Genomic DNA, 22109 nt, shown 5'->3' on the forward strand with positions numbered 1-22109 from the left:
TTAATTTAATTAACAAAAGCACAAAGAACACTTAACTAATTGATTGTATTTTGTAAATAGAATTTGACACCTGGAACACACACAAAGCTGGGACGGCTGTGTTGACCACTGAGTTACATCACCTTTTAATTACACTGTGTTTGAGAACTGAAGATACTAATTATTAAATTTTTGCAAGTGGAATTGTTGCCCATTCTGGCTTGATACAAGACTACAGCTGCTGAACGTCTTTGGTCGCCGTTGTCTGATTCTCCTTTTCATGATGTGCCACAGGAGACTTGTTTTGTTTATTGTAGCATTTTCAGAATGAGGCAGAGGCTTCAACACGTTTTGCTGAAAAAAAAAAAAAACTTGGACTTTTCCAGGATAAGACATCCTGATGGCAGCATGTTTCTATAAGAACCTAATGCCCATGGCCAACTTCAAAGCCCATGAGAAGTAGAGTAGATCTGATAATGAAGTACAGATGAAGAGAATATAAGATGTAAGTTGTAATGATGTGAAAGCAGGACAGGTGTTGAGTGATAATGTGGAAGGAAAGTAACCTAATGGAAAATCATTTTGTGGTAAACAGTCCCATGCATAGCTGTGAAATATGCTGTGGAAGAGTCCAGGTCAGAATCTAAAAGAGGATTCATCAAAGGGGGAATGCTGGATCAGAGTGGTTAGTAAGATCATGGCAAAACAGTAAATGTAACCCTGAGGGAAAACTGGTTTAGTGGCCAAACTAATGCACACAGCAACAGACATGGAGGGAGGGATAGAGAGGAGAGTATACAGCCTACTGGATGATTACCAGCCAACTAGTTAAAACATGTTACAAGAGTATTTAATATACTTTTATGAAGGTAGTAAAAGACAGGGTAAATTCAGAACAGTGGTTACTTGTAAATGGCTATAACCAGTAGAGAATCAGTAGCCTGTAATGATGATAAACCAAGTTTTTCAGTCCAGATTGAGATTGTGCTCGAGTCCTGAAGTCACAGGAAAATTATTCTAGAGCTGGGGAGCTTTATGAGAAAAGGCTATTCTTTCTACGTTGCAAATGTGGCAATATGACATAAATGGATGAAGGTGGTTCTGACTGTTTGACATGTGGTTGTTAATTTTTTGGCGAGAGCAGGACAGAGTCTAGTGGGGGCAGGATTTTTAAAAAAATCATCCCGTGCAGACCTTGACTGAGTATTACTTAGAGATCTTGTAGGTTAATTGCAGCATTAGCAAGGGAAATTGGTCCTTTAATTCCTATAACATTTTGGAGCAAATAAATGTGATCCATGGCATCAAAACTGCAATGAGACCAAGTCAGCGTCAAGACAGAGATACAGCTTCTAATCATATGACATATGTAATTAGTTACACTTCTTGAAGCTGTTTCAATGCCATAATTGGGTCTAAATCCAGTCTCCAAAACGTCATGAATGCCATTGTTTGTTGTGACACTACATTTTCTAAAATCTTAGTGATGAAATATCAGTTTGATATTGGCCTATAATTTGTGGGCTCAAGAGGGTCACATGAGTTTTTTGATAATTGTTCATTAAGCAAAACATATTTAGAGGATTAAAAATATAACAGCTTCTTGTTTTTATTCATTTTGCATAATATCTCAAGTTTTCTGGAAATCGAGTTTGTAATATTTAAATATACGTTTTTCTCTCCGATTTGAGAAAAAGATAAACTTTGTGAGCAAAACCCACAGTGCTGTCCAAACAGTAAAGTCAGTGCAAATTCAGCCTCTACTCCTGCTCATTCAATTTCCGCATCATAGATAAAATCCTCAGGGAGGCTTTGTGCTGGGATTCTGCTAAACTGTTCATCAAATGAGCGTAGTGTCCAGAGTTTCTCCAGCTCATACACAGCCCTGGTCTCTGGCAGCATGAAGTGTACCACCATAGAACCTGCAAAGAGACAGAATAGGAGACCAAACTCAGTGAAATAATTAAGCATGAATTAGGAGATCATTATTTGGGACGCTGATGTTAAACGTACCGAAGTCAATGCACATCCAGTCCTCTGCATCTTTACCCTCTAAATGCACATGTGGGTCACAGTCTCTCTTCATAAACTTGTACTAAGAGAAATAGAACATTTCAAATCACAAAATTAAAGATGTTTTATGATCAGTAAGAGCTTTCTTGACTAATTCCATCTGTGAACCAAATATATGCAAAAAGATATGTTTGTTTACCACTTTGATGGCATAAAGCGCCATGGCCTTCAAGTGTCTGGATGATGATCCACTGACTACAATGAAGTAGTCAGAGTACTTGAGCTCCTCTGGGACTTTAATCACACAAATGTCCTCAGCATTCTCCTGACGAAGGAGTGACACCATCACATCCAGGTTAAACGTGATTGGTTCTGTTGGGTCATATAAACATCGCCACACGACATGTTAGCAAAGATCAATACTTGATTTCTCTGGAAGCATTTTTTTTGGCTGGCTTCTTTCTCTGGAGGAGGTCACAGAGAGGTCTCTGTTGGTTAAAAGTTAAAGCCCCCCCCCCCAACGGTGTTCGGAAACTCTAATAGGCGCCTTGCCTGTGACGTAGATGGTGGACAACAACTCTAGAAGCTGCACTTAATTGAATGCAAAATGGCGAAAAGGTGTGTTGTTTTTGGCTGCAATCATTCAATGTACAGTGGGACATCTGTGCACAAATGGCCCAAAGATCCCAATATATCCAGAAAATGGACTAAATTTGTCAACTTTAAACGGGCACTTTGGAAAGGACCCTCCGCTCACTCCGTTATCTGTAGCTCATTTCACTGGCGCTTTTCCAACAATATGGGCATGTAAGGACACCAACGAAAGGTGTTCAAGAGCCTCTGTAACATGGAGGTAAACAGGGTAAGGACACTCACTTCGCCTGTTTTAGTTGGTGTTAGTTAACGTTAGCTTGACTCGCTAAACTCGGTGTCTCAGATTATACTCGGCTACGTAGCTGCATTACGGAGGTTTATAGTGTCGGATGAATTCGAGTTCGACTTCGATCACATTTACAAGAATAACGGTACCTCTACATTTGTGTTTAGCTTATTGCTAGGCTATTGTCATGAATAATGTTGGTTATTTAGCTAGATACTGTCATAACAAGTCAGTCATAACGGTGTTTTACCGCGGTGTTGTTCAGCTGTTGTCCACCAGTGACGTCACTGTTGCGTTCAAGAATTTCCGTAGCGAGCTCGGGTTTTTCCGTCAATTTAATAAAATTGTCAGTTTTAAAGCAAATTAAGCTGCTATTTTAATTCATACTTATATATGATAGTAACTAAAATAGTGTGAAATATTCATGGAGGTCCATTAAGTGGTGCTTAGCCTTTAAGGCTAATATAGTGAATGTCAACATGTAAAAATTAAATTTATTTGCAAAAAATGTATATTTACTTCATGCCAGTAAAAAACAAATCCTCACAGAGTGGGTAAAGCCATGAGATCTTCACTACTAAGAACCGAAATAACTTTCATACAGAGTGACACAATAAAAAACAGACTGTTAGAATTGGTTCAAATGTCAAGATTTTAATTGATATACTACTATTACAACAGCTTTTAACTTCTACAGACCAAGCCTCTGACATCCAAAGCTTGACCAGTAGCCAGTCACCCCCGGGAATGAACTCTTCAAAAAAATCAGAGAAGGAGCTGCGGGACCTCACCGTGTTGTTTCTGCTCCTGAGAGACCGAAGGGTATCCTGCCGTGCCCCCCTCTCCTCCACGGTCTGTGTCTGTGTGTGAGTGGAGCGTTTTAAAGTCCGTAAAGCCACTAACTCGACCATGTTGTGTTTGTATAAGCGCTGCCGTCCCCGCAGTGAGGGTCCGCTGGTTTTCTGGGGGGTAAACAGCTCTGAATCTGCGGAATAGTCCTGAGAGAACGCAGCTCGAGCGGCGGACCACGTTCATTATTTTATGTACACTAAAGCTGTAATCTACTGTTATTTTAGGACCCTTAATACAAACATAAGGTGCCCACCCCGTACACACTGTGCGGTAAAAGCTACGGAGGAGACCCAAAACACCGGCCTTTGTAGCGCCCCTAGCGGCGTGGAGTGGAAAGCAGAAGAATAATAAATTCCACCGAGCCAGAGCAGGATGAGCAACAACAGTAAAGCCACTCCATTTAGTTTTCCTACATTCATTGTCCTGTATCTGCTTCACTGAACATACAGATGTGCTTTGTATCTCTACAATTACACACTGTAGTCCATCTGTTACCCTGCATATTTTTTTCACCCTGCTCTTCAATGATCAGGGCCAACACAGAGCAGGTATGATTTGGGTGGAGAATCGTTGTCAATTCTGCAGTGCAGTGACACTGACATAGTGGTGGTGTTTTAGTGTGTGTAATACAACAGTGCTCCTGGAGTTCTTAAACAGTGTTTCCAGTGTTTATACAGTTAAGACACACCTACCTTGTTGGTCCATTTTGTTGTAAAGTAGCTCATCTGTAGCTGCACAGTATGTGTTGGTCGTCCATCATTGGACACCAAATACTGCCCACCAAATGCTGTTTTGGTTGTTGTACTATACCCAGTTTAGCAGTGACACAGGAGTTATACTCAGCAGCACTGCTGAGTCTGATCCACGTGCATCAAGCGCCACACAATAACATACCAACACCACATCAGTATCACTGCAGTTATTATGCAGTTAGCATGAGTTTAAGTGCAGTACCTGACCTCAGAAATGTTCCTTCAATGTTCCTATTTCCAAAGAAATAGATAGATAAATTCTAATGAATGGAATGGACAAGTACAAAACAAAAAATATATAAGCCTGTGTTAAGTTTTAAACTAAACTGTAATATTTTCTTCATAAAATAGAGCATTAAAAACACACACATAATTAATGTAAGTATAAACCTTTAGTAATCAGCAGTTATACAGAAATGAACATGACAACTTACAACGGATCAAATTATAAAATAAACATTTCAACCAATGCATCATCTTACACGGCTCTCCAACAATAAAATAATTAAATAAAAGTTTATCTTAAAATAGTGGAAGAAGCTTCTCATATGCAGTTCACACTTTACAGAGTTCAGGTGCAAACAGTACTGTGGCTTTTCATTTACAAACCATAACAACATCATTTAACATCTGAATTACACCGTCTTGCTGTTCATCATTTCTAAAGTGAGACGATTGCATTTGGTAACCTGAGAGCAAAGCCTGAAATTCAAAAGGCACACGCATCCTCCACATCTTCATCTTGTGCACACTGGTGCAAATGGTTCCTTAGTATTTTATGGCGCCCTTTCACTGTACACTCCATCTCATGCTATGCAAATACTAAATAAAGGATCCAGTATTTAAAAAAAAAAAGATTTCCCCTAGATAGATCTGTAATAGATTAACTTTTCTGAAACAAAATATACCTTCTTTCATTATAAATGAAATATAAAGATATATATTTCTAAATGTATATATGGTAGGTGACTGTAAAATTAAGCTGAATTTTCATTAACACTGTACTGTAGGGCAGAGTTCATTAAGCAACATTACACCTACACCATCACATCATGACAAACGCCAAACATCCACATAAACCTTTATACACACACATTTCATGAGTGACTGTGACTTAAAGCTAATAATATGAGCAAAAGCAGTGTCTGTGGCCCTTGGATGAAATTAATTTGCCATGTATTAGCATTAGGCCATGTCACATAATCAGCTGATATCAGTATGATCTAAGATGTGTCAGCTGTTATAATAAGCTATGTCATTTCACACAACACTTTATTTAGGTTTATGTAATTTATGACAAGCTTGTTCAGGTGTCATGCCGCTTTATGAACAATGTCCTGCTATATTTAATACACTTTTTAATATTAGAATTTAATAATATGCTTCAGGGCACTTTTCTGTATTGGATCTTTAAAGGAATTTATTATTTATTTATTTATTTTAAACCATGCATCATGTTTCTAACCTGCGAGATTTAGTCTGAAATTGTTTCTGAAATGAATCATTTCTCAAAATCTTTTCTGTGTTTGGTTCAATTCCGTTGGGCTGGTGCGCTGCGTCCTGCTGGATTGTGTATCTCTGTTAATATTGCGTCAAGCAGATGCAGGTTTAAGGAAGTGAGGTTGTTGCATAGATCCGAGTGCGTGGGAGCTCATGCAGAGGTTTAAGAGGGTAAGATGTATTTAGTGGCCAGATTTTTGACATCATCCTGACAAACTTTCTCAGTGTCCACCAAACTCAGTTTCTTAAAGAGCTGTGTCATCTGACTCCTTGCATCCGAGTCCAGCAGCATCAAAACTACCTGCATTTATACAAAAACACATGTCATCCACTTATAATGACAAAATACACCAGTATTCATAAAGTAATATTAATAATAATAACTAAATAAACAAATATTATACTAACTGTACTTTACTAAAAATCTAATGATTCAATCTTTTACACTTTTTGCAGATGCCCTTATCCCACTATGGTCAAGGAATCTAACCCAAGTCTACAACACCAACCGCTTTGGCAATCCCTCGTGTTCTAAGAAATGAGCCCCAGGCATCTGTGTAATTATTATATCATTTTAAAAGTTTTTGCTTTGGTAAGAAGCATGTTCCTTACCGAGAACCGCTCTGTGGTGTGGAGATGATTGAGGATCTGGTAAACCAAGCCAGGCTCAGACGCCAGAAGATGTTTATCTAAAGACTGCGTGATAAAGCTAAGGGTTTGTGCATCCAGCTGTGTGCTGATGTACTGGGGAAGACTGTCTGGTGGCACACTGCGAAGAAGCTGGGCACAGGCTCCTGTGTCATTACTGGAACGGGTTGCGTTCAGAGCCTGGCCAAATTCGTAAGCGTTTGAAGGTTGCAGGTTGATGTTCTTCTGCTCTCTGACCGAGTCACTCACTGCAGTTTCTCCAACTTCATCCTCATCTTCCTCCACCTGCAGAAACAGATGGGTAGCAGACATTACAAAGACTGACTTGCATACAAATACCAGGCAAGGGTCAGCTGAACTGAGCGCAAGCTCAGAAAAGAGAAACTGACTCTTCAAAATCTAACTCAAAGTCAAACAGGAGAAATCTGGCTTCTGTGGAGCAGGAATTAGATACTAATATTCTAACACACTGTACACTAGGGCTGTATAAATTAGTCCTTTTCAGCAATGAAAACAAAAGTGCCTTATGAAGTTCAGTTGACTTGGTCATTTATAATCAATTTACTGCAAGGAACTTACGATGCAAGTTGACATTGTTTCTTAGTGTCACAGAATTTCTACAGAGGAAATCTTCCACTCAGTATTGTATTCCAGTTCTGCCAGAGACTAAAGGCTCCTCTCAAAATGAATAGGTTCCTTACTATGAAGTCATCCTTTTGGACGGCAAAAAAATAATCACTATTTAGGACTGTATGTAGAATCACAAAGCTGAGGAGTGTTTGCTCTGCAGTATGACTACGTGTTTGTTTGTGTGGGTGTGTGTGAGACAGAGAGAGCGAGAGACTGTTTATATTCAGTCTGCAGACGTGTCTTTGTTCAGCAGTGTGAATTCTGTTCACCCACCTCAGTGATGGTGATGTCCCTGCGTGGTTGGCTGGGCGATCCTGTAGCTCTGTCCTGCTTCAGCAGAGCTGTAACTTCTGCCAGCTCCCGCTCAGCCTCCTGTACACTTCCATCCAATCGCAGCACTTCCTGCAGATCTGAATGACAAGCCACATAATCCTACACACACACACACACACACACACCCAATAAACACACACCCCATAATAATGACCACATAATCCATACATTTTTAGTAGGACCGCACCCACTTTGACTCCTTATTTGAAAGTGCATCACACTTGTGTTACACAAGTAGCCACTTGAAGTGAGGAATAGATTACTCAGTGAGAACACACCCACCTTTTTCTACATTATGTTCAATGTGCAAATTCCCTTCCATGTCCAAGGACTTGACTAACAAACGTAAGTTGAAGTAGAGCAGTAAAAGACAACACTAAAGTTGATTTCAGGTATACCCCTGAAGGAAAATAGCAATGCTATGTGGATGAGAGCATGTTCAAACAGGTATTAAAGCAGTATTAAATGGTATTAATTTGGAATGTGCCTGATAAAACTGCAAAGAGTAAGTGCTTAGCAGATCAAATGATAGATAAAGGTAAGTAAAATCAAAATAGACAGAAGTATAGATCTGGCTGACAGTTTGAGTGCTTGATTTTAACATGGTCTCATCCACTTTGCCTTGTCAATTCCTTTCAGTAGAATCCCTGACGCCATCTTAAGGAACATCCAATTACTTCAGTAGTGAAGTGTGTTAGATGAACACTCAGAGGGCAAAGAGGTCAAATGAACATATTTAGCCAAGCCTGCATTTCCTTTTTCAAAATCTCCCAAAATTACTTAAAATCCAAGGCAGTAAAAAACTTAACCATAAGCATATCATGTGCTTTGCTCTATATACTCTGATCTGTGGGGTAAGCAAACAAAAAGAAGAAGTCCCTGAATCTGAATCTGCCAGGTTGTGGGGGGAACGTTATAACACAGCAATGGTAAAGCTTTCTTACCTTCAAGCCTTTATTAGCCAATGCACGTCGGTAGAATGCCTTCTTATTGGACGGCTCAAGCTTTAAAGCAGAGTCACAATCATGCTTGGCTTCTGCAAAGTGCCCCAGTTTAATAAAGCAGAGAGCTCTGAGACAGGGAGAGAAGATTTATAGCACAGACCTCCCAACACAGCACAAATGGGTGAATACAGTCTGTGAGTGCATCACAACACAGCTGGACTGATTTGCAGGGTTAATTATAGAGATATTTTCAGGAAGTATAAAGTACAAATGTACTTGATCAGACAGAGTTTTCACAGTAAAGAAATTGCAAGGTAACACATCAAATGTATATAATAAACCTAGAAAACCATAGAACAGATCTGGCCCTATATAAATCAGATTCACCCAGATGCTTAAGTTTGATCACTGACAGTGTGTTGTCCAGTCACATTATGGACTATGCAAATTTAGTGCACAGAAGAGTAGTTATTGGTTTACCTGTTGGTGTAGATTGCACATTCATCTGATTTGAGTTTAAGGCATTCGTTGTATTTCCCAATTGCCTCTTTGTACTGGCCTTTCTTCACAAACTCATTTCCTTCTGTCTTGAGGGAAGTGAACGTCACCTCTGCTCTCCTGGCTGAAATACACCGTGCCCTCAATTAGGAACTGAAGCAGTCCTACACCAATCAGCATTTGTCCCTTTTTGTATTACATTCCACCTAAAATACCCTTCTTCAAGCCTTGCTTTTTTTAATGTTCTTTTTTCCTTCCATTTTGTGTATTTGTTCCATCCATAGTGCATACATGAAAACTGAGGAGTTAAAACAGGTTTTTGGAATACATACTTTTGGCAATGTAATTAGAACTTACACTGATCCATCTATTAAGCCTACAGCAGTACAGACATGAATGATTATGCAAACATTTGGGCAAGCTGCTTTTTTGATTGAACCACGGTACACAAAACCCCATCAGTCCTGAGGCCATGTGCATAAGTTGGTCACAGCCTGGTTAATTCTAAAAGTGAGGCTGGAAAATTGTCCTATTTATCTGTAATTTTTAAATAAATGATCCTACAAAACTGCAAGAACTCAAGTACCTGTCCTACACTGGTGATAAGCTCAGAAATGTTATTATGGGTGCAGTAACTGAGCTCATTTAAGTAAGGTTATGACATCAGGATTCATGTTTAGACCAGTTAAGTATGTGCCAGTACTAGATCCTTAATAGCACTCAGCAATGTAAAAAGGCAGCTTCAACAGGATGAGTAAATGTGGACCTATAGCTAGCTTTGGAAGGATTTATTGTGGGTTAATGTATTCATGGCTTTGGCTAATTTAAGGATTTTACTATGAGGACAATCCAGTTATTTCAATGTAATGGATCCAATGGATGTTGTTTTTTAATTTAATCTGAATGAAATCAAACAATTTTTTATTTAAATGAATATAATCAAGTATTAAATGCAAAAGTGTATGACATATAAATTTAAAAGTGGCAGATATTTTCTGTTATACTTTGTGATCAAGAATTAACTGGGTCACACTAATGTCATGAATAAAAATTATTATACAAATGTATTTATGGTTAGAAATATAATCTGATCCAATATTAACAATAAATAATATAATTATCTTTTTGCATTAATCGACTAGATATTGTAACAATGTCTATCAAAAAACAAAAACGTATACTAGGTTGTGCCCCACTCTTGCATATATGATGTAAAGCAAGGTTGTGTAGTGTTGTGTGTGTGTGCGTATACTGACCGGCCTCCTGTGGATCCTTCTCTCTGTTTGTGTGAGTAGAGGGTGGAAGCTCTGTATGGTATTGTCGGGCTGAGAGTGGAACCACTGGAATCTCTGGTAATTTCTGCCTCCAATCAGCACCATCCTGCTCTATTAGCAATTTTGTGATCCTTCATATAACACACAAACACACATAGCAACACACACACACACACACACACACAATGTATCATCCCATTCTGTGACCATCACCAGTGCTGAATTAGTTTGCAGAGGAAAGAATACTTTAGCCCTCACTAATCTCTGCCTTTCTCTACCACTCTGAGGTCAGTTTAGTTGGTTTAAAGGGCTCTACAGACATGGCCATATTTAGAAATGGTATTGCTAAAAGGGTGAACTTGTGCTATTAGGACAATGCATTGAGAATGTTTCATGTAAACCCCCCCGTGTGTAAAACTGAAGGCAGTTGTGGCTGGATGTGACACACTGGTTGATGAGGAATATTTGCCATTTTCATTTTCCTGTAGATATGTCTTCAGTATTTGTGAAGGATGTAGATGGGCTGTGTTATGGTGTGTGAGAGTATGTTTAAGGTACTGCTTAAGGGAACTGATACCTGTTGACGCTGTCATGGGCAGCCTGAATGCTGCTGTCAATCTGTAGTGCCATTTTGTAGTCCACATAGGCTTTACGGTAACGCTCCAGAGATTCGTACGCCATTGCCCTGCGCAGCAGCGGTTTCAGTGAAAATGGTTTCAGCTCCAGTGCTCTGTATCAACAACAATCACACAACATAATCAAACTCTAATTCAAAACTGAAAGAGCGGGTGTGTGTGTGTTTGAGAGAGAGAGAGAGATTTTGGGAAGTGCAACTGAATCCTGTTCATTACACAAGTTACACAAGCTTGGATATTTGGCCAACTTTAAACTATTTCCCCTTACTCTAATATATCAGTCAAAGCATTTCTATGAATGGCAGATGCATGTCAGTGTTAGAAACTACATAAGCAAGTCTATATGAAACTACTTAATCTGACATATTAAAAAAGAAGTGTGTGATGACTTAGGATTTCAGTTTCCTGCAATATATGTTCAACAGCATCCACATAACCACTTCTACGTAGTAAATGAATTCAGATGTTTAACACATGTAAATGATACTACATTGTGTACACACTGCTGGTGTAATCTATAGAAAATACTGCCAATATAATGGAAGCATCTAGTACACGCGGGATGAGATGGAACAGTTTTACCGATCCAGAACTAATCATCTGACATCAGTATCTCAGCATAGTCAGTAATCAACCAAAACCTCACAGCAATGTTTCAGCATCTAGTGGAAATCCTTTCCTAATTCTATTAATATCCCTGACCTTAGGAGAAACATTGGACAAGCAGCTGTCTCCCCCATGCAGGTGCATGGAAGTGATTATGAGCGAGTAGTCATTTTACTTTATTCTCTGTTCTCATTTCCACTCTTTTGCTCAGTAATGGAATTACTCTGCTCTTGCTGTATTTGTTTTGCTCCACTGAACCAAGTTTTCATTCACACAAAACCACAGTTCTATTGCTATGAGTAATGATACACAGAGTAAAGGGCAGCACAATTCTAAAATCTCTTCTTTTGACATAGGAAGAGCAAAATTAGAACAGCTCTTTTTATTTAATGTCTTCTGACTGTCTTGTTTCAACGTTTGTAAGTTTCTAAGTTTATTCCCATAGAATGCCCCCTTGAATGACCAATGTGTTTAAATAGGTACAAATTTAATCTGTCAAATGAACTAAGGGGTTGAAATTAATTTCAGAGTCTAGGGGTTTTCTGTTAGGAGTTGGCATTATGATTTAGGTTACATTTTAGAGGTAGGTGTGTGGTTGTGGATTATTTGTGTGAAGTGTTTGTGGATGAGTGCACACCTGTCACAATCTGCAATACAGTCATTGCTGTTGCCATCTTTCAGGTAGCATGCTGCTCTGTTTGAGTAGAGTATGCACAGGTCCTCTGGACTGTCAATGCCTAGAGGAAGAACCAAAGAATTGAAATCTTCAAGCTGTGCGTTACATGTTTAAAGCAGTCATCATTTAGTTCTGAGAGAACATGATACAATAAAGGGTTTTTTAGTTAAAGAAGAGGCGCCATAGCCGGAATTAGATCTTTGGGGTGGTCACAATTATTCTTTCTAGATTAATTAACAAATTAAATTAAATGCAATTAAATTGAACTAAATGCAAACTTTGGTGGTGCGGAGGAATTAATTTCAGCACTGGTTTCAGTTTTGGCAGAGCCAGCGCACCGTTGTTGTTACTTGGGGGGGGGGAGTCCTAGTGTTTCAGCGCTGACCTGTTGCTCTCAAAACAAATCCCTGTATGTAGGAGGGCCTGTGACTCCATTGGCTGCAGAACTAAACAATGGACAGATAGCCCTGGCTGCAAATTGGCTTAATAATCTCTGTTTAGTAGTCTGCCCCTTCTTCCGTTTCCCTCACACTCCAGCTCTGAATCCAACTCACGGAAATGTGTGTTTGGGCAGACTTTATGTCTTTGAATGTGCACTCGCATGCAGGGAATTAAACTCTGGTTGACTGGGTGGACCTTGGTACCCACCCAGGCCCACCCATGGTTACGCCCCTGACCTGCTGAGGTTCAAGAGAAAGTGATAGCTTTAATGTCATTCAAAGAACATCCAAACTTAACTGCTAATGCTACTTTGGCATATTGTCTCCAGATCTTGAATGCAGTTTCTGGTCCTGGATTAGTTAACTGACCTGTAGATGTAATTATTTTGCCACCTATCATTCTAATCACAAATGACTGTAAGGGCAAGGACTAGAAAATCTATAGTGATGTCTCATATAACCCAGGTGCTTTCAACTCGGTTCTCCAGCAGTGAATTTTAACAATGTGGTAAAACCAGTCCATCCACATGTCAGTCAACAAACAACTCTGCCTCTCCCAGATTAATCTCACGGCTCTTCTGCTACTGTCCGAGCAAGCAAAAGAAAGGCTGCCCTCAGATTAGCACTTAGCATGTAGCCCAAATTACTATTGCAGCACAAGCTAAAGAATTCAGGGAGAGAAAATGAAAGTGAGAAAGGGAGGGAGAGAAAGAAAGAAAGAGGGGGAGAAAGAGGAATAGACATGGTGAACAAAAGGAATAGGAAGGAAAATAGACATAAACAAAGACGAAGAGAAAACATGCAGGGAAAATAATTAAACAAGACAGAAAAAAGTCTGGATTTGGTGACAAAGTGGAAGCCATTGCCCTAAGTTTAGAAAGGCAAGCTTGAGACAGGAGGGTCACCGGTTAAGTTCCTGAGACCTGCAGGAAAATTAAATCCAAGGCTGAAGTGCCCTTGAGCAAGGCACCTAACCCTCAACTATGGCTGGCAGCCTGAAACTCTGTTTGTACATGTGTTCACTGCACCTAGCTACTATGTAGTTAAATAAATTGCTCATCATCATGTGTTTGTATATTCACTATCATGGATGGTTTAAAAGCAGAGAATCAGTTTCCCCAAGAGGATTAATAAAATAACACTTCTTCTAAAGAGTCATGAATTACCTGTTGCACAGATAAGTTGTAAATAGTTAAACACAGGATCAAAACTGACAAAGAGATTTGTCTTAGAGGAAAAATGTTTGTGTTCTTGTCAGTTTGGTTACAGATGATGCTATGTGATATTATTTTGGCAAATCTGAATAAAAATGTATATGTTGTGACTCAGACACATGAATAGGTCTTTTTACTTAGGGCATTTTCCCCAGGAGGAATAGCAACAGGAGACTAAACAGACTATCATATGAGAGAGAGTATAATAAAGAACAGGGACAGACAAAAATGACATCGATGCTGTAGAGGAATAGAAAGAAAGATATGGAAAAATACTTTATATTAATGTAGTAAATCAGACAGGGATATATAGAGAAAGAAACATGAAGAGGGAAAGAAAGACAAGAGAATGAGTAAAAATAGAATAGAGCAAAAAGATACAGTGAAGATGGGATGATAACTATAAAAAAAGAAAAGAAAAAAAAGAGACAGAGAAAGACAAAAGGGACAAGTAAAAGTGGGAAAGACCATGAGGAAGAGGGTAGTAAGTGAGAGACTTGAAGCTGTATGACTAGGGCACTTCGTGAGAGACCAAGATCTGATTTCATACTGAGTCCATACAGAGTGGGCACAGATCACATGACCACATATCACCTCTTTGCAAAGCAGCTTTGAGCCACCACCCACTCAGAGTCAGATTAGAAACAAATCACACAAACACACACGCTGAGTCAGATTAGAGGACACACTGACAGACACACACACACACACACACAGTCAGAGTCAGATTAGAGACAAAATTCACTGGCACTGGTCATGGGGTAAAACTGGCATAGAAATCCCTAGATTCGCTACACATTTGTATATTTGTCTTTAACCGTGTCCTGCATGCCTCTTGAAAATTGACTCAGATATTTTAAATTATTATTATGATATCATTATCATCATTGCCAAAGAGAAAACATGTATCTCCATTTTGAATAGTAGTAATGTATCAATATCAAAATGCCTGTTGTCATTTAAAAATTTTATATTAAAGGAAATGACCAATGTAAAATTACAATTGTGTTACATTAACTTGTGTTGAAAGATAAGAATGTTTCTTTTTCTCTTGTAGAGCAGCTTTTTGTTTTAACAACACAGATATATTAATGGATTGTGGGGAAACGCAATTCTCTCTGGTTGTTTACGTTCAGCAGCTCTGTATCTTTTAGGGTGGAATGGTGTGTTTGAGGGGAAAAAATGACTGTTATTTGTACATGGCTTTATTCACTAGATTACCACAGAAACTCATCTGTAACTTGAGTTGTTTAGTTTTGTAGCACTTTCGGTCATGCAGTTAGCCATCTCCCTGTAAATCCTCATCTTGGTTCGTGTTTTTCAACATTTGAAGTTCTCTCAGTTGTCTAAAAAGACTCCAGATGCCTCTGCCATGAGCACAGAGATGGAGAATAGCCTAGTAAAACGTACTGATAGAATTGTATTTTATTTTTATTTTTTTTTACACATTTATGGACACTGGGGCGTCATAAACACATTAGACTGGTTTCATGCACACAAACAGAGTGGAAAGCTAGCAAATAGTGAGAAAACATCTTCTGAGTTTTATATATATATCATATATAAATATATATATAAATAAATATATATAAATATGTCCGTAAATGTTTAAAAAAAATTAAAAAATCAAATTCTATTAGTACGTTGTACTAGGCTATTCTATGTTGAAAAGCCTAGAACCCACTGTAGCGAAAACAATACACACAATTTGGTTTTCTTCATATTAAAATCAATAAAATATAAATAAATAAACACAATAACAGGGGAAATAACAGTCTAGTTTGCTTCTGCTGTGTAAATTATACAGTGGTGCTTGTTCTGTACAAATAGAGGTTTTCTGCACAAACACCTAAGATTTTCACAAAAGAAATAAAAGAGAACCCACATAATGAAAAAAATTTATTAGCTATGATCATTTGTTTATTGAGGAAAATGATACAGTATTACATATCTGTGAGTGGCAAAGTATGTAAACATTTGCTTTGGGATTCTGGTATGACCCCTAGTGCGACTAGCCTAACTTAAAACTTCAAATGACCACTCCATAACGTTAATTTCATGTTTCTTTTACCATTTTGGGTAAAATTACTTGTATGCAAGTTGTCCTGGCCCAGTCAAGTCATCTTTACCCAGATGCAGCAAAATAGGCCCAAATCCTGATTCATAAATCTATAATATTCTTATGCTGGCTTGCAGTGTTATTTTTTGGAGAATGCTTCTCATTTACACAAACAAATTCTACTTTGGTCTCATCCTCTGACAGAACATTTTTCCAGGCCCAGCATGGCAGAAACTGCACTATGTAACTTTTGGACATAGGCAGGAAACCACTATACTTTCCCTCTTTTACACTCAGCAATTATATGGGGAGCCCAGGAGTAAAAACACAAAATCGTACCTAGTGTTGCTTTAAATACAGCAGCTTGCCTACACACATCTGCTTGATCGAAAATAACTGATTCTAATTTCAAGTTCAAATTTACTGCTACACCTTGAAGTTAACATATTTTACCATTTAATGATCTGTAATATCGGGTCATTTTCCTCAATAAATTAATGATCAAATGTAATATTTTTGTCTCTTTTAAAGGGTCACAAACTTTCAAGCACCACCATATATGATTTTATCAATATATATTCAGTCAGTGTTACTGAAAAATTTCACCGTTAAACATTTTTCATTGTTCTAACACTTAGAGGTTCTCTATAAGTGTTGAATGAACAAAACTCTAAAATATAACATTGCTTAAATTAATGTGTTATTTGCTCTTTTAGAGCAGAACAAAAGAACGTCCTCTGTATATGTTTGCAGTGTTGGCACGTAAATGTATAGACGTAAGGCAGGTAACAGCAGATCCAAGGGCAGATCTGAACATGCATGCATATACCTGCTTCTGTGAATCCAGTAATAGCCTGTGTGTACTTCTCCAGGGCATCTCCAAACTGTCCATTCTTGAAGAGCTGGTTTCCCTCATTCTTTATTTGAGCCAGTGGTGGAGGCAGAGCTCCGGAGTTTGACTCTGTCCTCTTGCCCACTGGGCTGTCTGGCCTGCTGCTGCCTGACTGTGCTGTGCTGTTACTACTGCTGCCGTTGGCCAGGTTCTTCCTGTTCTCTACAGCTGCAGATCCTCCCTCTGTCTTCACCTTGTACTTATCGGCGGTTCCTCCTCGAGCTCCCTTACTCTGAGGCTTCTTTTGCACATTGCCCATTCCTTCTCTCACTACAGCCTGCCTGTCCTCTCCCGCTCTCTGATCACCAACTGAGAGAACGAGGAAGACAGAATCAGAATGAGAGAGAGAGAGAGAGAGTAAACCAAGCACAGCGAGGGGGAGGATGGAGGAGTGTCTACAGCAATTACATCACAGCAGGAAGAGGAGGGGACACTGAAGCCTTTTACAGAGAGTTCCAGGAAAGCTTTCAGTCAGAGAAGATCATGCTTAAACACTGCAGACTTTCACCTGTAGGTGCAGATTCCTACTACACCTTTACTAAAAACTTGAGGGTTTTCTAAACAGTTTGTTTTCAAGTAATTTAAGCTGTATTATCACATCAAGGGCTTTAAAGATTATACATATTAATGGTCCACTACACTTAAATGACAGTGACAGCCAAAGACTCATGTTATGTGACACACTGTAGCCCAGCATTGCACACTTCAGCCTCATAAGAATTGCAAAATGTCACATACCAGTTGGCATTCCTCTTTGAGGTTCATCACTGTCATCATCATCATCGTCGTCCTCCTCCACTTCCTGAATGACAAGCTTCGTACCCTTTCTTGCTTTGTCCTGCATGTTAGCATGTATTTTCTTACTGACTTCCTCGAGCAGTCTCTGTGAAGCACACAGATTAACATATACTTTAGTGTGTATGTTCAGAACATACATGATTTATACACAATAAATAAAATGTTTTTTTATTTACACAATATATATAAGGCCTGTGTACTTTGTTAATATATTATTCCTGTTCATATTTCCCCCAATTAATAAACAACAAAACAAATCCTCAGATTTCTGTACTAATCTGAAGAGAGTCTCACCTGGGCGGTTACATTGTGTGGTTCAGATAGAAGCACGGCACTGAGGTCATGATGGGCCACTTGTAGGTTCCCCAGCTGTTTGTGCACCGTGGCATGACGCAGTAGAGCTTCAGAAAAAAATATAGTTCAAATTCTGTTATATTCAGGTCATAAACCTAAGCAGTTTAGACTAAAATGCCTCAGAATACCTATCGAACATCACCTCTATGCTAACAAAAAGTCCTCAGAGTCACTTAAGGTATCTCATAGACCCTCAACACTTCCCACCTTGACATATTATAACAAATTTCTGGGTGGAGATTCCATGTTCTCCCTGTGTCTTTGTGGGTTTCTGGTTTCCTCCCACATTCCAAAAACATAGAGGTTAGGTGAACTGGCTATTCTAAAAACTGTACTGGTGTGAGCGCATTTGAACAAATCTCTATTATGGGTGAACCTCCCATGCCCGATGCAGTGCTTCAGATGGACGATCGTTCCTGTGTGTGGATTCAATGGAATGGCTTTCTATGCAACCATTAATGTTGATTGTAAAGCATTCTTGGGTGTGTAGAAAGGCAATTATATAAGTGTATATAACTATAAATAAATAAATAACCAAGGCAAGAGGTGAATGGGATTGTGTCACCTGTTTGGTGGCTAAGGTAAGGGGAAAAGGTGAACATATTTATATTTGTAAAAAACAAAAAATATATATTGTTTTTCCAAAAATGTGTGCATACAACAGTAAGGAATAGCGCAGTCATTCCTAATGTCACTGTGTCAGAGCTATGCTGTGTATGTACCACAGAAATTTATCCACACTGTTTATAATTGCATCACTAAAATGTGGTGCTGGCCTCTGCTTTCTGATCACTAATCCTACACCTTTTCTTGTTTTTTCAATCACTCTAGTACCTTTAGTGTTGTGTGGCTCCAGCTCCAGAACCCTTTCACAATCATTCAGTGCATCATGCCAGTGCTGCAGCTGGATCTCTGCCTGTGCCCGGTTATTATAAGCTGCAGCTGTCGGCATGATGCATAGACTCCTGCAGACAAACCAGCAATATTCCAGATAATTTCTCATCAATAACAATACTGAAGGACTGCAATAAAAGCACCACAAATATATTGGAAAATAGAGGAGAAAATCCTGAAAATATTACCTGCTGTAGTAGGCCACAGCCTCGGCATAATCGTGGGCTCTGAAAGCATCATTGCCTTTGTCCTTTTCACGGTTTGCCAAAATAAATTTCTCCTGCTCTGTAAGAACTTTAGTATGATAAAGACAGACAAAAACATAGAACAACATGATTAATTTATTAGTTAAATTCAACCTGAAAAGGGAAACACGCACATAAACGGGTGTATGGTAGCTTCAACATTCTGAAGATACAACCCCAACTCCAATGAAGTTGGGATGTTGTGTAAAACATTAATAAAATCAAAATACAATGATTTGCAAATTCTTTTCTTCCTATATTCAATTGAATACACTACCAAGACAAGATATTTAATGTTCAAACGGATAAACCTTACTGTATTTTTGCAATTATTAACTCATTTTGAATTTGAGGCCTGAAAAACTTTTAAAAAGAGTTGGGACAGGAGCAACAAAAGACTGGGAAATCATGGATGTCATGTCCTCCGGGCCAAAGAGGAAAAGAACTGTTCGGATTGATCAGCGCAAAGTTCAAAAGCCAGCATCTCTGATGATATAGGGGTGTGTTAGTAACTTGCACATCTGTGAAGGCACCATTAATGCTGAAAGGTACATACAGGTTTTGGAGCAACATATGCTGCCATCCAAGCAACGTCTTTTTCAGGGACATCCCTGTTTATTTCAGCAAGACAATGCCAAACGACATTCTGCACGTGTTACAACAGCGTGGCTTTGTAGTAAAGCCACTCCCATTTCTCCCATTGAAAATGTGTGGTGCTTTATGAAGTGCAAATAGGACAAGGGAGACCCTGGACTGTTGAGCAACTGAAGTTGTACATCAAGAATGGGAAAGAATTCCACCTACAAAGCTTCAACAATCCCCAAATGCTTATTGAGTGTTGTTAATAGGAAATGTGATGTAACACAGTGGTAAAAATAACCCTCTCCCAACTCTTGGAACGTATTGCAGGCCTCAAATTCAAAATGAGTGCATATTTGCAAAAAGGATGAAAAGGATTTGCAAATCATCGTACTCTGTTTTTATTTGTTTTTTGTTAGAATTGGGGTTGTATTTAAGAGGCAAACAAATAAACAGGTTAACAAAAACTGTCTAATAAATTAATTGAATGCATGACATAAAAAAGCAACAAAAATTTGTTTTTAATATTAAAATATAAGCAAAAATCATGGCATTTAAAAATATCATAAAATCACCTGTTGTGTCTATTTTCCTTTTAATTTTTGGAAGGCTGTGATTGATAATGGTGGGAGAGTCATTTTTTGCCATACTTTCTTCAATTTTTTCATATTCTTTTTCCACATCAAACCTGCAAAACAATATACAGTACAACAGATCATTAAAGCATATGAATTTGTCCCTTCAGATACGACACATCATCATATGTTAGATATATCAGACTCACTTGTCCCATTCTTTGTAAGATCTGGGGAGATGACACTTGTTCTTGATTTCATTATGGGATGCATTCTGTGGAAATTATTGATAATAATAATGCTGTTTTGTAGAAGTAAACATATACATAATTTTCAACAGGTTTTTGAATGTTTATTTACCCGAACTGAGCAGTTGGAGCCTCGCACTGGTGGGATATTTTCATCATTGCAAAATAAGGGCAGCTGCTTAAGCTCCTGTTCATTTACTTTGACCTCCTTCTCCCAATTCTATGATAAGAACGGTTTCATGTCATTGGTGCAGTTTTAATAATAAAATATGAAAAGCATGCTGTGTGCTTTTAACTAATGCCAAGTCTGCTGTAATTTATGTCATTTTTATACATCTCAATCCCAGCAAGCTACTACAATACTGTATTGAACTTCACTGTAAACTGTACTGTAAGAGATGTGAGATACTCCCATACCTGTAGTTCATTGGAAATTTGACTCCACTCATCCTTAGAAAAACTGGCTACTGTAGCAGGAGAATTATCCTTCCTTAGGGCACGACTCCTGGGATCCAGCTTCTCTATGTGTTTCTCACAGAATTCAGTTAGATGGGGGTAAAAGCCCTCTTTTCCTGACCTTAATGTAAAGCAGTAAGACCTTGACGCACAGGACAATTTTTTAATAAAGTGTAGCAAAACATTGCAGTACAAAATTACCTGAGGACTCTTAAGATCTTCTCCAAATATTTCACATTTGTGCATTTTTCAATGTAGCTGTAGTCCAAGTGCTCTAGTGGGACTGAGCCTGAGCTGGTGGAGGCTGTGTGTGTGTTCAAGAGAGAAGACACACATTCTGCAGGCAAACACTCAGCATTCATGGCAGCAGAGCGGACGAGAAATATAGGCAGCTGGGGTGTCAGAACAGTTCTGTTCACTAAACATAAAAGAAATCTGTAGTAATGACACACAAATGGCGTCATATGGCACATGTACTGATTACACAAGAAAAAACAAACCTCAGAGGGTATCTAACTGTTACACACAGGAAGGAGTCAAATGATATTTGTCATTTCTGAACTTATATCTATGTTAATTATTACAACTCTAACTTACTGCAGAAAGATACAACTCAAACTTTGAATATATCTGCAGTTATTACACAAACAGGACCTGAGCTACTCTTAAAACAAAACCAGTCAGTATTGCACACACACAACCAAAGTCTCAAAGGGTGTTTTACATCAACTATCGCATTATATGTCGAACAGAAAGCATTTATCACTACATTCAGAGCTCCGGATAATGTTTAGTGCACTCTCAGGTTGTGAAGTTTGTAGATTGGCGCAGTGCACTACGGAGGGAGCGACAAAACATTGCAGTTTCGCTACACAGTTTAAGTTTGCCGAGCTTTTTCACCTGAACATGCGTCCGCATACCGCTATCCACACTCCCGTTATACTTACCGGGATATCGCCCCTCAGCGACGTGAAGAGGAGTTCGTTAAAGATGCCTAATAATAATAACATTAAACTGTGGTGTAAAATAGGGGTTAACTAGGCTAAGCTAAACCTTAGGGACGCGAGGCATTTCCATAGCAACAGAGGGGCGGAGTTACGCACTGATTGGTTAAGAGTTTACTATAAAATATAAG

At 38.7% G+C, this 22109-nt stretch overlaps 2 protein-coding genes across 4 annotated transcripts; both read right to left on the minus strand.

Moving 5' to 3' along the window:
- Positions 1-741: 741 nt before the first annotated feature.
- Positions 742-4022, minus strand: malsu1 (mitochondrial assembly of ribosomal large subunit 1). Its single transcript, XM_066683174.1, has 4 exons — positions 3664-4022; positions 2192-2364; positions 1993-2074; positions 742-1901 (listed from the first exon to the last, which is right to left on the minus strand). The coding sequence occupies exons 1-4, from the start codon at positions 3905-3907 to the stop codon at positions 1750-1752; spliced, it is 651 nt and encodes a 216-aa protein (XP_066539271.1). The 5' UTR covers positions 3908-4022; the 3' UTR covers positions 742-1749.
- An 848-nt stretch (positions 4023-4870) lies between these two features.
- spag1b (sperm associated antigen 1b) lies at positions 4871-22050 on the minus strand. Of its 3 annotated transcripts, none has more exons than XM_066683172.1 (19): positions 21922-22050; positions 21176-21392; positions 20936-21095; positions 20631-20738; positions 20480-20544; positions 20271-20383; positions 19060-19165; positions 18812-18942; positions 17918-18024; positions 17564-17708; positions 16763-17134; positions 12182-12281; positions 10881-11033; positions 10286-10434; positions 9012-9153; positions 8532-8658; positions 7528-7686; positions 6589-6909; positions 4871-6277 (listed from the first exon to the last, which is right to left on the minus strand). In XM_066683172.1, the coding sequence occupies exons 2-19, from the start codon at positions 21334-21336 to the stop codon at positions 6140-6142; spliced, it is 2757 nt and encodes a 918-aa protein (XP_066539269.1). In that variant the 5' UTR covers positions 21337-21392; positions 21922-22050; the 3' UTR covers positions 4871-6139. The 3 variants fall into 3 exon arrangements, with proteins under 3 accessions (XP_066539269.1, XP_066539270.1, XP_066539268.1); XM_066683173.1 differs by having other exon boundaries at positions 21176-21409; positions 21922-22042; XM_066683171.1 differs by having other exon boundaries at positions 21176-21366; positions 21922-22001.
- Between the last annotated feature and the right edge of the window lie 59 nt (positions 22051-22109).

The sequence above is a fragment of the Hoplias malabaricus genome, chromosome 10, assembly GCF_029633855.1.
Source record: "Hoplias malabaricus isolate fHopMal1 chromosome 10, fHopMal1.hap1, whole genome shotgun sequence".
NCBI lineage: Eukaryota > Metazoa > Chordata > Actinopteri > Characiformes > Erythrinidae > Hoplias > Hoplias malabaricus.

Bases quoted from the DNA above. Each gene is read 5' to 3' on its own strand.
- malsu1 (XM_066683174.1), bottom strand. From the start codon at position 3,907: ATGAACGTGGTCCGCCGCTCGAGCTGCGTTCTCTCAGGACTATTCCGC. The intron at 2,075-2,191 runs GTAAACAAACAT...TATTTCTCTTAG, and splicing joins CGCTTTATGCCATCAAAGTG to TACAAGTTTATGAAGAGAGA. The intron at 1,902-1,992 runs GTACGTTTAACA...GTCTCTTTGCAG, and splicing joins CTGGATGTGCATTGACTTCG to GTTCTATGGTGGTACACTTC.
- spag1b (XM_066683171.1), bottom strand. From the start codon at position 21,984: ATGTTATTATTATTAGGCATCTTTAACGAACTCCTCTTCACGTCGCTG. The intron at 9,154-10,285 runs GTCAGTATACGC...GGTGTATTTCAG, and splicing joins GAAGGATCCACAGGAGGCCG to CCAGGAGAGCAGAGGTGACG. The intron at 7,687-8,531 runs GTAAGAAAGCTT...GTGTGTGTGTAG, and splicing joins TGGCTAATAAAGGCTTGAAG to GATTATGTGGCTTGTCATTC.